At 38.5% G+C, this 15,225-nt stretch overlaps 1 protein-coding gene across 1 annotated transcript in view; it reads right to left on the bottom strand.

Annotated features, from left to right (window-relative positions):
• Positions 1–2,385: 2,385 nt before the first annotated feature.
• Ten-m (teneurin transmembrane protein Ten-m) overlaps positions 2,386–15,225 on the bottom strand; it is a 107,189-nt gene continuing 94,349 nt past the window's right edge. The window contains exons 24-25 of the mRNA XM_068226818.1: positions 11,721–13,320; positions 2,386–5,459 (exon numbers count right to left, since the gene is read on the bottom strand). Of these exons, the coding sequence (XP_068082919.1) occupies positions 4,558–5,459; positions 11,721–13,320 (2,502 nt within the window). The 3' untranslated portion in view covers positions 2,386–4,557. The remainder of the gene's footprint in view (positions 5,460–11,720; positions 13,321–15,225) is intronic.

Consider the following 15,225-nt stretch of genomic DNA (forward strand, 5'->3'; position numbering starts at 1 on the left):
ACTTATTAGCAGTTCTGAGTTTGGAAGTTGCAGATAGTAATCTTTTCTCAGCAAGGATCCTGTTATCTAGTAACTCTTCCATACCCTGTAACCAAGGTAGACTAATTTCATAGTGCCCCTCATAGTCCCTCTTCACAGATTTTTCAAAGTACAAACCACTGCTGAAAGACATTGTTGAAAAACTGAGACGATCATTTTATGTATGCTTTTGTAAACTATGAAGAAATGATGACGATTCTTGTTGACTGTGAAGCGGTTGTAAATTCCACACCATTGACCTACATATCAGTTGTCTACATTTCAGAACGGTTTTGGATCAGGTAAATAAGACAATTTTTAGCATTCTGGCCAAGTGTCTCTGATGTAGAAGGTTTGAATCAAAGAATGCTGAAACAGAACCAAGGAACTTCCGGAAGCTCGAGTAAGGGAAGCGTCAGTATTTGAAGTGGTCAGAATTGATCTGGCAGGTCCATTGCACCTAAGAGGTAATACAAAATCGTTGATAGTAATCTTTACATGTGCTGTTGTCGGGGCAGTTCACTTTGAACTAGTTACCTCACTCTCTGTGTCCAGTTTTATGTTAGCATTGAGACGATTCATATCTATACAGGATAGACCATATGTTATATATAGCGACAATGGCACAAACTTCCATGGAACAGAGAATTTACTCATGACACTTGACTGGAAGAAGATAACCGAAGAAACAGCAGTTTTGAAAATTGCATGGATATTCAACCCACCCACTGCAGCCTGGTGGGATGATTGGTAGGAACGAGTTGTTCAGATGGTGAAAAGGTTGTTGCGATGGGTACTGGGCCATGCTTTTGTAAACTATGAAGAAATGATGACGATTCTTGTTGATTGTGAAGCGGTTGTAAATTCCAGACCATTGACCTACATATCAGATGACCAGAATGACCTTGTGACTCTGACACCTTCAATGTACATACAAGATATCAAAAGGTTGGGAGTGCCAGATCTCGATTCCATTGATAACATTAATTTATCGAAAAGGTTCCAATACCAACTACGCTTGAGAAGAATTGAGGAAGAGATTCACACTGGAGTATCTAGGTCAACTCATTCACAAGAAAGGAGACATGAAGGGGAGAATAGAAGAGATAAAGTGTGAAGATGTTGTGCTGATCCGCAATGACAACATGAAGAGAATGGACTGGCCCTTAGTGAGAGTGACAGAGGTGTTCCCAGGAAAGGACAATGTAGTACGAGTAGTGAATGTGAAAACTGCTGCTGGAGAATTCATCTGGCCAATACAACACATCTATCCCTTAGAGATGTGTTTCTCTCCCACAAGCCCAGGTAAAGGCACAACACTAGACGTTACCCCCAAAAAATACCAAGGTAGCTGTTGCAAGGTCTCCAGCTTCTGGCCCTCCCTTGCAAGGTGCCAAAGTTACCAGGACAGGTAGAAAAGTGAACATCCCTACATGTTTTTCTTGAATGAAAGAACTTAAACTGTGTTTGAAATTTTGTTTAATATATCTTGTTGATGTGTAAATAAATTTTATTTGACAGTGTAAAATCAAAGGTGGGAGGATGTTGCGTCTGGACAAGCAATGTTATTCTGAACCGAGAAGAATGTTCCTTTGTTGTGCTATGTGATTGCTGTAAAATTGGCTGAATCTCTAAATATACGGTTGAGAATTTGGGAAAGGAGTGAAACGGGTAGTTTCATTACTGTTGTGATCATGTGGTGCAAATTTATTGTACCGAGTGCACATATCTCTCTGACCTAAGATGGAGCCTCTGACTGCCAGAAACATCCGCTCATAGTAGCCAATGATGAGAATACCGCTGATCCCGGCCTTCACCTTCTATGTGTTCTGTTACTTAGGGAACTTAAATTCCCTTTTGATATGTTAGTCCATTTTGGCTTTCTAAAATTATTCATGTATCCTTAACTTTCAAAATTCAGTGAATATATATTTTATGTTTATTTTTATTTTCATTTAGTTTGTTAGGTGAGGATGGTTGCCCAGTTGAACTTCCTCTTAAAACAATAACCACCACCACCACCACCACCACCACCACCACCACCACCACCACCACCATCATCACATCCACATCCACCACATGAAGAGTCGGTCACTGAGGATGACTTTCCACAAGGTAGAAAGTATTCCATGAGGTAATTAATTTACCGTTCAGTGAAATTAGTTTCATTCTGTGTGATTTTATCCTTCATAATGAATGTGAACTTTCAGGAACAAATACTGTAATAAAAATAAAAGGGAACTTTCTTCCAGTTGTTGATTCTTTCTCACAGAAACATATAATAAAAGGTCAGGAATGTATCACTGTCTTATATAATATGAACCAGGTAGTACACAAGTCCTATACTAACATCATTATACAACGGTAGACATTGCATTACGTTTTTAATAAGTAATTAAGTCTATGTACAGTTAGTTTGCAGATATATCCCATGTGAACATACACACCACTATAATATTTCCTATACACAGGGGCCACAGGCCAAATAAATACACATCAGGGTAGGAATTCTTCTCTTTGTGGGCAGTAGACAATTCTAGTGGAGAAAGGAATTGATGGACCCACTACCTGGCCTATCTATACAGCCCCAAGGCCTCACAGTCCAGAGACCAATAACATATCAGAATTGCACAGTTGTATAAACAAGAACTATCAGTTAATAAGTATTGCTTTCATTTTAGTCAGGTAAAAACCTTTGAAAAAATATCTTGTCTTCTTCACATGGCTTATTCAGCCAAAGTCTTCCTTCCACTCTTATTTCTTTTAAATAAAAAGGACATGCACATGTTAAACAGCTTCTACTCAGTCAAACTTGAAATAAATCATTTCAGATTTGTAACTTAATTATGACAGTAACATATTTTTAAAATATTAGATTTCTTTTATCCAAGAAGAACTTAACTGAAGTTAATTCCATTAGAATTAGAAAAGCTAAAAATATCAACAAGGGATATAAATTTTCCATTAGAAATATGTTAAAATGACAAAATAATATTCAGTTTACATCTGAAATGTAGTATGAAATGATAAATTTACTTGCTACAAGTACAATGAGGTTTCACATTATTTAAGCACCAAAGGCAGAAGCTTTGTGATTATACAGTAGAAAATAAAAACCCCACCTCTTAGAAACAATGCTATACTCTGCTTATTCATACATCCATTCTTTTCCAGTATTTCTGATTTCTCATTCCATTTCATAAAAAATCATTTTCATTCACTTTGCCTAAGAAATTTTTCTTTTATTGAATGGCATCCATTCTATTCCTAATGCAATGCAAAAAATCACAGACACTGAAAGATGAGTTGTCTAGAAACTGCGGAGCCAAAAGCACAACAAGGAACGGTTGTTTTTGTGTCTGCAATATGTACAATATACTGTGATGTACTCACTATAAAAAGCTTATTAGTACTTATATACCGTACTGTCTCTGGGTAATATCATCTGTTTACTATCATAATATATAATGCACACGATCTTCATACGTTTTTTTTAAAAAAAGCACCCACGCACTCCTTTTTCACTCATACAGTAAGTATATGACATGTACGTATTATGCGAGTAACATTTCCGTGCTAGCAAATCTTCAAGACGTCCTGTTTGCTGCAACATCTTTCATGTTTCTTTATATTATTAGTACGAATTAGTTTGGTAACTACCCTGTTTTTAATATCATGGATTATGTAATAATGCAGAATTCAAATGAATGCTTTAACCCCCCACCCCTGAAGTATTGCCATTCACTGCTGCTTCAGTTTTAAAACATTTCTTTCCAGTCTTATTTTTCTTAACGTATTGTAGGCCTCTACGTTAAATTTTAAAATACACAGTTCTCACACTTTATCATATGTGACCTGTTAGAAAGTTCCACTTCATTTAAACAAATTCAAGTCTTTAAGGAAGGATTCTATATGCTGAGTTTTGGTGTCATTCACCATAGTTTAAAAAAAGCTCTTCATTGAAATTTGTTATTTACAGTTTTACAATTGTAATGTTTCTTGACTTTAACACACTTCATTCCCTTTCACACATTTTAGCACTCACACTGTTCAAAAATGTCATTTGCTCAAACTGCAGTGAACATTCTACACTTAGTTTCTTTAAAAAATACAGTTAATTTCAATGATAATCACAATTTTATTTTTTGTTTATGTCTATAGAAATCATTCAGGCTGGAACCAGTGTAATGAGATAGAACCATAATTGGTGCTATATTTTGTCATTTCTTAGAGCATTGTATATTTTACATTCTTATTAGCACATCATCAACGCGCAAGTTGATGAATCACAAAATGACTAGCTGTTACTGGACACAAGTCATGTTAACAAAAAGAGTGTGAACTGAATTCTAACTTCATATAGGATAATATATTTTGCCAGTAAGCTGATATTTCTATTTTATTGTATTTTGAAGGGTGTTTGTGAAGAACTTCAAGAATTAAAGTCAGTTCTCTTGGGAAGAAACTGAAGGATCAAGCACATAAAATGTGTAGATCCTTTATTGTTCAGTAAAAGTTATAACATTAACAGCCAACGAATCACGAATCGTGCCTATGAGATCGTGACCTTCTGCTACCACTCTTCCTTCGCTTACGTTTTGTGTCTCTTTGGAAGGCAATATTACCTGGGTCATCTGCTAACTGTGGATAGCGATGGATACTGTGAATGTCTACACCCTCATAACCATCCACATCTCCATGCAAAATTAGTTCTTCTTTCTCTTCTTCACTCCAGTCCCCTCGACCCTGAAACCCTGCTGTTACGAGTTGTTTTTCTAACTCCCACGCTCTTTCTACTGCTCTTTTATGAGCATGTTTTAATATTCTGTGTCTTTCTTGCTCAGGATCTGCTCCATAACGGATGAACACTGCAGCATCTGGGTTGTGTAACCTCAGTTCTTTAGTCATACTAGAACCGTGATCTGCTGTCTCATGAACTGATATGTTGAACATTCCCCCAAGACGTCTTAGTTCTTCTTGATCATCACGTATTTTCAGAACGTTATCTTTCACAAAATAAAACACATCCTGATCATGTAAACTGAAGTGAAGATCCAAGAAATATGAATTATTGAACACAGATGTTACAACATCTTGAACCACACTGTTTACTCCATCCACAATGCTAACCATTGCACGCCCTGACACACGAGATATTAACACTCCTTCTCCGAACACTGCTCTTCGATATGCCACCCGAGGAAGCAGATTTCTTGTTTTAGGCTCCATCTTCAAGAGAGGCTTAGGAACAAATCCTAATTCACGGAATTTCTCGTTGACCTTATCAACTATGCACTGCAGTCCTGACATGACGCCGAAGTCTGGTGAGAGTTGTCTTGAAGTTATGACAGCCTTGGGTTGGTAGATCATGCGTGATGTATAAGAAGAACCCAGCATGTTGTCTACATCATAGCCATAAAGCTTCAACCAGCTTGGAAGATCTGAAATAGAATAATGAAATATCATTACACAAAAGCAACACAGTCTATCATGGAAAAGAAAAGTATGAACATTGAAATGTCTAGACAAGGCATGCACATCACAAAGAAAGACTACTTATGAAGAGAGGCAGAAGAAGATTTCACAGTGAACTTTCCTATCTCTCAAAGTGACCAGACATAACATCAAAATATTTATTGAGTCCCACTCTATGAAGTCTACCTATTATCTGATTTTCTCTTGAACGTTAGTGCCTTTTCTTTCAGCTTTTACTTCTCCTAGCTTGACTAAAAGTACATGTAAATTAGTTACAGACTTTCAGAAGAAAAATGCTAGCCATTACAATGTTTATAATGTACTTTAGTCGAAGTTTATACTGAATATACATCAACAATTATTATTGAAAAACTTTCATGCATTATTTTCTCTGTTATTATTTCGTTCCACAAAATCTATTCAATTTAACTGGCCTCAAATATTGTAAATGCCCAGAATATTCTGTAATTATATGAGTTCCTCAATAAAATTCCTTATTTCAATACTCTGTACCACACCTTTTGTAGTCAAGCTACTTCTAAATTAAAGATCAATATCATGTAGAAAAATAGATAACTACATTTGCTACTTTTTATATATCATGTGTAATCTTGTAAGGTTACTAGATGGCCTTTAGCCAATTCTCAGATTTAGGTAAAATCCATCTGTGGATGGAGGCAGTGGAATACATCCAGAGTATCTCCTGCCTGTCTGTGAACTCAGACATGGGAATGCCAAGTGGAAACCACGTGAGTAGGCCGACTGAAGGGGGAACAATCCTGGCTAGGTTCGGGCCAGGGGTGACCACTGGATGGACGAATGAGGGGCATGGTTTCTGCTATGGAGAGCCTGAGTTGTGGGAGGACAATGTCTGGCTGTATGCCTCATCATGGATGGTGAGAACGACGGTCAGGACCCTAGAAGGGGCAAAAACCCTATGACTGATTGAAACATGGATGCTCAAAACGAAGCATTTTCAAAAACTCTGAGATCAAGGCAAACCATGGAAGGTCCAGCAGAGCAGATCTAGGAGCAAACCCAAGATGAAAAAATGGAGACAGAAGTCCCAATAGGACAGGCTGTCGCCAACACAAAACAAGAAATGGTAACAGAAGCTTCAGTAGAGCAGACTGCTACTACAAGCAAATTAGGAATGTCCGTGGAGACAGAACTGAAGATTTCTGCATTGAAAATCAACAGATTACATATCGACAGACCACCTTGCAACAGTGCATACTATAAGGAAAGGAAAAGAGCAAGAAAGGAAGCCAAAATAGCGGCTGGAACTTGGACGGAGAAGAAGCCAAGTAGGATCGGTGAGAGGCTATCCCTCCGACAACGCCCAAAAGACTAAGGTCGGAGGATAGTATGCCATCAAGTTTGGCTACAAAACCGCCCATCAAGAAACAGAAAGAAGAAACGGGTCATGTCCTTTTCGGAAAGACTTACTTCAATCAAGTTAGCCATAATACCTAAAACCTTTCCAGATGGGAAACTGTAGGAGGAAGACGTGAAAGATCTCTCATCTGCTCTGATAGCGCAGATGAAACCGCTATCAGACGGATGTCTTTCAGGCTTCCTTGAGTCTCCAAGGCTGGAAAGTGGAGCAATGGTACTGATCTGTGCAAATCCAGAAACCAAAAGTTGGCTGGAACAGACAGTAGCCAATGCAACCCTTGAAAAGGGGATAATTTGGAGGTGGCAGAAGCCAAGAAGGTGCTGAATACTATGAAGGTCATCATCAAGTTTCCACCCCCATTTGACAAGATGAAGGGTGGAGATGTTCTTGTCAGATTACATCAGCATGACACCAAACTTCCGACGAAAAAGTGGAGATTGCTGAATGTGACAACTACTGATGACACAGGAAGGACAATTGTTTTGGCCCTTAATTAAAGAGATTTTTGAAGAGCTTGAGAAGAGAGGTCTTAAGACCAAGCTTGGACTTGGGCAGATCAAATTTCAAGTAATTAAGGGAAAAACAAAACCTAGCATTGGCAAGGATGGTGCTGAAAGTTCTTCAGGCCAACCGTCAACATAAAAAGAAGCACCTGTTGCCAATTTCATCAGGAAGTTCAAGTGTGAGGCTACTGACGTGGCTCTTGGGTAGTTAAGAGTAGAGTAGCAGGACTGGTGGAATCTGGAGGTAAGCTAATGTATGATACTACATCGAATATGCCTAGAACATGTTTACTTGTGAGCAGAAAATTAAAATGCCTTCTGTCACAGGAACATTTTTCAAGGGATTTAGTAGCAGCCAAGATAAAACGTGGAAATTGGGAAGGTCCCAGAGAAATAACAATACGCTCTGCATACCTTCCGTATGACTCAACAGATCTGCATCCATCGGAAGATGTTGAAGAATTGATTTGCAAAGCAAAGAGGAAAGGTGAACACCTAGTTTTCAGAGCAGATGCAAATGCACATCACACTGCATGGGGCAGTATCAACTGCATTGTAAGGGGTGAGTCTTTACTAGAGTTTATTATTAGATCAGAATTGATAATATTAAACCTAGGAAATAAACCAACATTCATAAATAAGAATCATCGAGAGGTAATAGATATCACATTGAGCACCACGCATATAGCAAATTTTATTAAGGATTAAAGGTGCTGGAGGAGCCATCCTTGGTAGACCACCAGCATATCCAACTTGCGATAGGTGCGAGGCAATGTGATATTGAATTGTACAGAAATACTAAAAGAAAGAACTTGGATGGATACAGAGAAGTTCTAGGGCAGGCTGTACAAAAGATCCAAACAAATGTAAGGAGACGGAGGGAAGTGGATGAGGCAGTGGAACAATTAGAAGAGGCCATTTTAGCTTCATACAATGACAACTGTCTCCTTAGAGAAAAGAAAATCACCAAAAATGTTACGAGGTGGAATAACAACCTAGCCAAAATGAAGAAAGAGGTTAGAGCATTGTATAAAAAAATCATCAAGAGATGACATGTGGAACATATATCATAGGAAACTCACTGAGTATAACCTAGAGATATGGAGAGCAAAAATAAACTCTTGGAGACTGTTTTGTGAGAAAGTGGAATCAAACACTGAAGCAGCAAGGCTCCAGAAGGTTCTCAAAAAGGTACATATAAATCAAGTGGGAATACTGGAAAAACCCAATGGAACATTAACTCAGATGGGAAAGGAGACACTGGAGGTGTTGCTAGCTTGTCATTTTCCTGAGGCTGAGGAAGTAAAAGGGGAAGAAATGGTTGAGACAGAGGCCAGACCACGAATAGCAGACTGGAATTGTGCCAACTGATTAAGGCTCCGGGGCCAGATGAGATACTCCTGCAGGAAGGGCGGGAGTTAATCATCAAGGCCCTGACAGATGTTTTTAGAGCAAGCCTAGCTCTGGGGTAAGTGCCAAAATCATGGTCTAAGGCTAAAGCAGTATTTATACCAAAGCTTGGAAGGGCAAACCATGCACAAGCCAAAGCCTATAGACCATTATGCTTAAACTCCTTCATGCTAAAAGCAATGGAGAAAATACTGGATAAATACATCCAGAAAATGGTGCAACTGAACTCAACCTTACATGAAAATCAGTTTGCATACAGATCTGGCAGATCCACTGAGACAGCAATCCACCATTTGATTTGCAAACTAGAGGAAAGCCTAGAAAACAAAGAAATTGCTCTGGCGGCATTTCTAGACAATGATTAAAGTTGTTGAAGAGAGTAGGGTGAGCAAGACTGTTGTAAAATGGATTAGATCCATATTAGACAGGAGGTAAATAAAGGCAACTCTATTTGAAGAGATGATAATGATTAAAGCCACCCGAGGTTGTGCGCAGGGAGGAGTCCTTTCTCCTCTTCTGTGGAACCTTGTGGTGAACAAAATCATAGCCATGCTCAATGAACAGGGATTTTATACACAATGATACACAGATGATCTAGTTATTGTGGTAAAAGGTAAGGTGATGAGTATCATCCAGGACCTCATGCAAAGGTCATTTAACCTTGTGGAGAACTGGTGTTGGGACGAACAACTCACAGTCAACCTGAGCAAGATAACACTGGTCCCTTTCACAAGAAGGAAGAAATTAAGGGGATGAGAACAATGAAGCTCTCTGGGCAAGAAATCTATATAGAAGAACAAGTGTTACACTTAGGTGCAATATTAGACAAAAAGTTAACCTGGAATCCTCACACAGAAAGAAACATAACCCGAGCTAAGAACCTATTGTATGCATCCAATAGGGCAATCGGAATAATATGGGGTCTAAAGCCGGCATTGGTAATGTGGATATACACAATGATCATTAGACCACTGATGATCTATACAGCATTCATTTGGTGAATGTAAGTAAGTCAAGGAAAAGTCAATAGTAAACTAAATAGCCTTCAGAGAATGGTATGTATAGCCATAAGTGAACTACGCTGACATAAGCCTTGAATACCCTACTAGATCTTCCTCCATTTTATAGAGGGACAAACTAGACTGAGCTCATATCGATTGGAGCAAAATGGATGCTGGAAGACTCAAAGGCCCAATCTTGGACACTGTAAAATTAACAGAGTAATAGCAGGAGAGGTTTTACACATGCCAGCTGATCATATGATTTCAAAGTATATCTTTGAGAAACCATTTGAGACCCAGATAACAAAAAAGGAAGACTGGGACATTAACAGTTGGAAAACTGGTAGGGAAGATATTGTATGGTGGACAGATGGCTCAAGGACTGAGAAGGGAACAGGAGGAGTGATCAATGGGGAAAGACCTGAGAGATCAATCCAAATGAGTCTAGGCAGACACACTGCAGTTTTTCCAAGCTGAAGTGATAGCCATCATTACATGCCTTGAGGAAAACCTGAAAATGAACTACAGAGATAAGAACATTTCATATTTACAGATAGCCAAGCAGCCATTAAGGCACTTGAAGCTGTCCGGGTTACATCCAAAATTGTTTGGTATTGTCATACACTTCTCCTGAAGCTCTCAGAGTACAATGTTGTTAAAATAATATGGGTACCTGGACAGGCAGGCATAGAAGGTAATGAAAAAGCAGATAAACTGGCAAGAAAAGGGTCAGGAAAACACCATTTGCAGGCCCAGAACCAGTATGTGAGATCTCTTATAGACAAGCCTGACTTTACATAGGTAAATGGGTACAAAAGAAACAAATGGAAAACTGGAAAAATGCTCCAGGATGCAGGCTTGCGAAAGAACTAATAAAGAGCCCAAACAAGAAGCATACTAAGGAACTGCTGGAACTCAGCACAGAAAATATAAGATGGATGGTAGAACTGCTGACTGGACACTGCCATCTTAAAAAGCACCTACAAAGAATTGGAGTAATAAGAGACAATGTATGTAGGAAATGTAACGATACAGAAGAATCAGCTGAACACATACTCTTTGAATGTGAGGCGCTGGGAAGAATTAGAATCTCCACACTAGGATGACCTTGTGAAGAAAGAAGAAACATCTGAGAAGACCCAATAAGGAGGACCTGCAACTTCATGAAGGGAGCAGGTATAACTAGGTGGGGATGAAGGAAAGCACATGGTAGCAAAAGATCTTCGAGGTTAACGCTAAGAAGAACTTTTTAAAGAGACCATGTGAATAAAGGAAGAAGAAGATGAAGAAGAAGAAGATCTCTTGCCTGTTGTAAAAGGCGACTATAGAAACAAGTCTAAGGGGCTTTTATCCTGGAAGAGTTGGTGACCATGGTACCCATAGCTGAGTATGGCTTTGCATCCACTTATTTGTGTCAATCTCCTCACTTCCATCTGTGCAATCCAAGCTTCCTTGGTCAACTCTTGTTCTCTTGAGTGGCTTAAGATAACTTTATTTTCATTCCCTTCCTGTTCATTTTCTGCCAGTTCCCTCATTCTTCAAAGGGTTGGACTTCTTTAAATTTTTTCTTTGATTAATGTGAAGAGAAGATGGCTTCTCAGTATTTCAGTACTCCCTCTTAAAACAATAATCATGACCACTATCCAGGTAAAAATATTTGACCTAGCCGGGATCAGACACAGGTCCTCCAGGAAGAGGCAGTCTTGTTATGGTGGGGACAGCTATTATAATTGTTTTAGATCAATATAATAGAAAACTACCTCTACAATAAGTTACGGATTTGAACATATTTCTTCCTCCTATTCCAAATGTGTTAAATGGGAATATCAGTGAATAAAGTAAGGCAATTCTGATACAAGAATAAATGTTTTGCTCAATAATAATAAATCTAATTGATAATCTCAACTGACTTACCTGTCATATACTTTACATTGTGTCTTGGGTTGATAGGATCATTGTTGTTAAACCTATAAATGAAAACATCTGTTGGGGTTGTTAGCTGATTTGCCAATTCTTCCCAAGCAGGAGTCATCCATTGTCCCACAGATGGATCATAGAGCCTCTTATGGAGGTATAAAAGTCCTGTATTTGGATCTAATAGACCTCCATGGAAATCAACAGGCAAGTAGAAGTCTGGATTTGAATCCTTTGTTACTTTTCCAAATGGAGTTCGCCGGATCTCCTTGATGATGTTCCCGTTAGTATCAAATAGTGCAAGTGGAGAGCCATTTTGATCTGATGCAACATAGAAACGCTGCTCTGAAGTTTCTACTGTTATAAGTACTCCTCTTTCATCATAAAGGAAGCGGAAAGTCCGTGCAGTCTTTGGAAAATGGACGTGAGAAATCAGATCAGGCATACTAGGGTTAGCATACAAATATTGTGTAACATTTCCTCGTTCATCATGCCATGATATCAGGCGACCTCTGTCATCATAAAAGTACCAAGTCTGAAACTTGTCACGTTCAAAGGCATGGATTAATTGTGCTCTAGAATTATATCTGTATTTCTGTTCACCACGCCTTACTACAAATCCACGTCCATCATAGCTGTTGAATTCTACGTCACCATACTGAACGACTCTATCTCCACTGTCATATCCAAGCGTAATCTTCTCTCCTTGTTCAATTACTCCAATAACATTTCCATTTTCATCATATACATACTTCCAGTTACTATCGCCAACCACCTCCATTACATGACCATCGGCATTGTAAGTGATCCTATCCATATAAGAAACTCTTCCAATCATCAGCTTTTGAGAACTTATTCTGTTTCTTTTATCATATTCTAATTCCATTCTGTACACATCAAATGTTTTAATGTTGATGAGAAGAGACTTAATACGCCCATGGCTATCATAGTCTGTTATGGTGAAGAACTGTTTGCTTGTATCCTGCATCACAGAACGATTGAAAGTGTTTCTGTAAATCCTTAGATCACTCACTCCTTCCAGCATACCAAGGTTCTGATTATATTTCAGCCTTAGCTGAGGGAGTTCCTTGCCATTTATTTCCACGTCAATACCAGAAATTCTTGCATTGCCATCATACTGATATCGGAAATGAGCATTATCCAACCCACTCTTACTTCCAAATTTCATTTTCTCATCTTTAAGTATACCTGCATGATATTTGAATTCCTGTTTCAGTTCAAAGTTTGGCTCTATAATATCTATACTCTTCACAAGACTGGCACTTTCAAGGTAGGTATAGTGAGTTGAAGACAGGCCTGCAAGAACAGTCTCCAACTTGCCACTCTGGTCATATACATAAGCCACTTTCCCAGACTGATGTGGGTACACTTTGGCAAGGATCTGACCATCGTCATTGTAAAAGATCTCATATGGGTGACGATTCATGGGAGAGAAGTACTGGTACTTGAAGAAGCCTAAAGATGTTTGCAATGAAAATGCATGGATGTGTCCTCGTGGTGTTGTTAAAGACTGTAGAGCACCAGCTTCATCATACTGCAGTAAGTAGTCACTTCCTCTGGGAGTGGTCACTTTTAGAGGCTGCAACACAAGATAATAATAATGATTATTATTATAACCACAAACTTACAAATTCCACAAAACTTTCATAGCAACATATTCAAAAGAATTCAGTACAATAAATAAAGTTAATTTGAAGATCAAATTACTCTTATATCATTGATTGCTATAGACACAGCCAAACAGGAGTGAAAATTCCATGAATCTAAATATCCTGTGAAGGCTACTTTAGGTAACTAATATGAGAATTGTGAGGCTAATTATTTACTAGCAATGGAAATAGTTAGAAACCAGGATAACAGGTTAGATGTAATGTAGAGAATGAAGTCAAATTAGGAATGAATACTATAGATGACAGTTCTCACGCTGAGCTTTTCGTCCCAGGACACGCAGCATGTAAGTGGGTGAGCGAGCTATCAGCGTGTGCATTTCAGCAACAACAACATGGTGATTACATCACAGGCCATGAAGATCAATGAATGGTGGACGTATGTTTGAGTATTAAGGGAATAGTGTTTTGTTTGTTTTTTCCAGGAAATTTTCAATAGCTTACGTTATAAGACATTAGTAATTTTTGTTCTGTTTACATATACTGACTGGATACAGTAAAAATTTTACCAGTATCTCAAAATATTTTTGTACTCGACGCGATGAATTACAATTTTCACTATTAACACTATGTACCCGGTAATATTACTACCATGCAGCGTGCGCCCGAGTACTACCATGAACTTTGAAATTCAGCCACTTGAAAGCTATTCATGTTACGAATTAGTTTTTCTTTCAATGTGTTGTCGATTTCCTTTACTATTGATAAGTGGTGTTATCAATCGATAGTGATTGATGGTGCAACCTAGGGACAATGTTTCATAGCCATGTGCGCTCAGCTAGATCTTACCTAATTGCTCACATATGTACTCCTCATGCATTCCGGTTAGATAAGCTCAAATTTTTGGCGCGTATATTCTAACGATTACTTCACAGTTTTAGAATGAAAGTGTAGTGAGTCAACAATCTGCAGTCATCCCTCAAGTAGTCTATTTATACTGTATCTTGAGATATGGATAGGCGAGTATATGCTGAGCACTGCACACGAGGATGACATGATTGAAGTACCAGCAGCAAGAGGGAGCCACGAGAAATCCAAACCATCAGCAGTAGTGGACTATGACAAATTCAAAATTGGTGTTGATAAGTCCAACCAATTGCTGGCATGTTATGCATTCACAAGGAAGTCGATCAAGTGGTGGAAAAAAATTATTCTTCCATCTGTGTGATCTTGCCATAGTGAATGCCTATATACTGTACCGTAAGGCTTGTTCACAAAACTTCCCCTACTGAAATTTTGTGAACATTTGGTGGATGATTTGATGAGTAGTGTTGGAGCTAAAATTACTAAAGAATCACGAGCATCATCTGCAGTAAGGCTAGTAGGTAGAGATCATTTTCCACACAGAATACCTGCAGTGAGCATGAAGAACGAAGAACATGCGCAGCGTACGTGCAAAGGTTTGCAACGACAAGTCCAAACACAACACTGGCCGCACTGTGAAGAAAATGCCGACCGTATATTGCCATAGATCTTTGCATAGGAGAATGTTTTGAGTGTTACCATACCAAAGTAAGTATTGGGAATAACAATGTGTAATTCTACAACTTTTCTGAGTGAATTAGAAATTCAAGTGCATGAACAAGGATAACAGAAAGTACCAATATTCTAGCCTGAGTTTCTTTCCAATGCTAACTGTAAGCATTTTTGAACTGATTTCATGTGATAGTCCACTTTTTCTAGAATATGTATATGAAATCGTTTATTTATATTGCAAAAACTGACAGAACTGTGATTATTTTTGGAGAGTTTAAAACATGCCAGCACAGGGTAGAGATGCTATATTGACTCATCTGGGCTCATAGTGTTAAATTTTA

This window comes from Anabrus simplex, chromosome 3, assembly GCF_040414725.1.
Source record: "Anabrus simplex isolate iqAnaSimp1 chromosome 3, ASM4041472v1, whole genome shotgun sequence".
Lineage (NCBI taxonomy): Eukaryota > Metazoa > Arthropoda > Insecta > Orthoptera > Tettigoniidae > Anabrus > Anabrus simplex.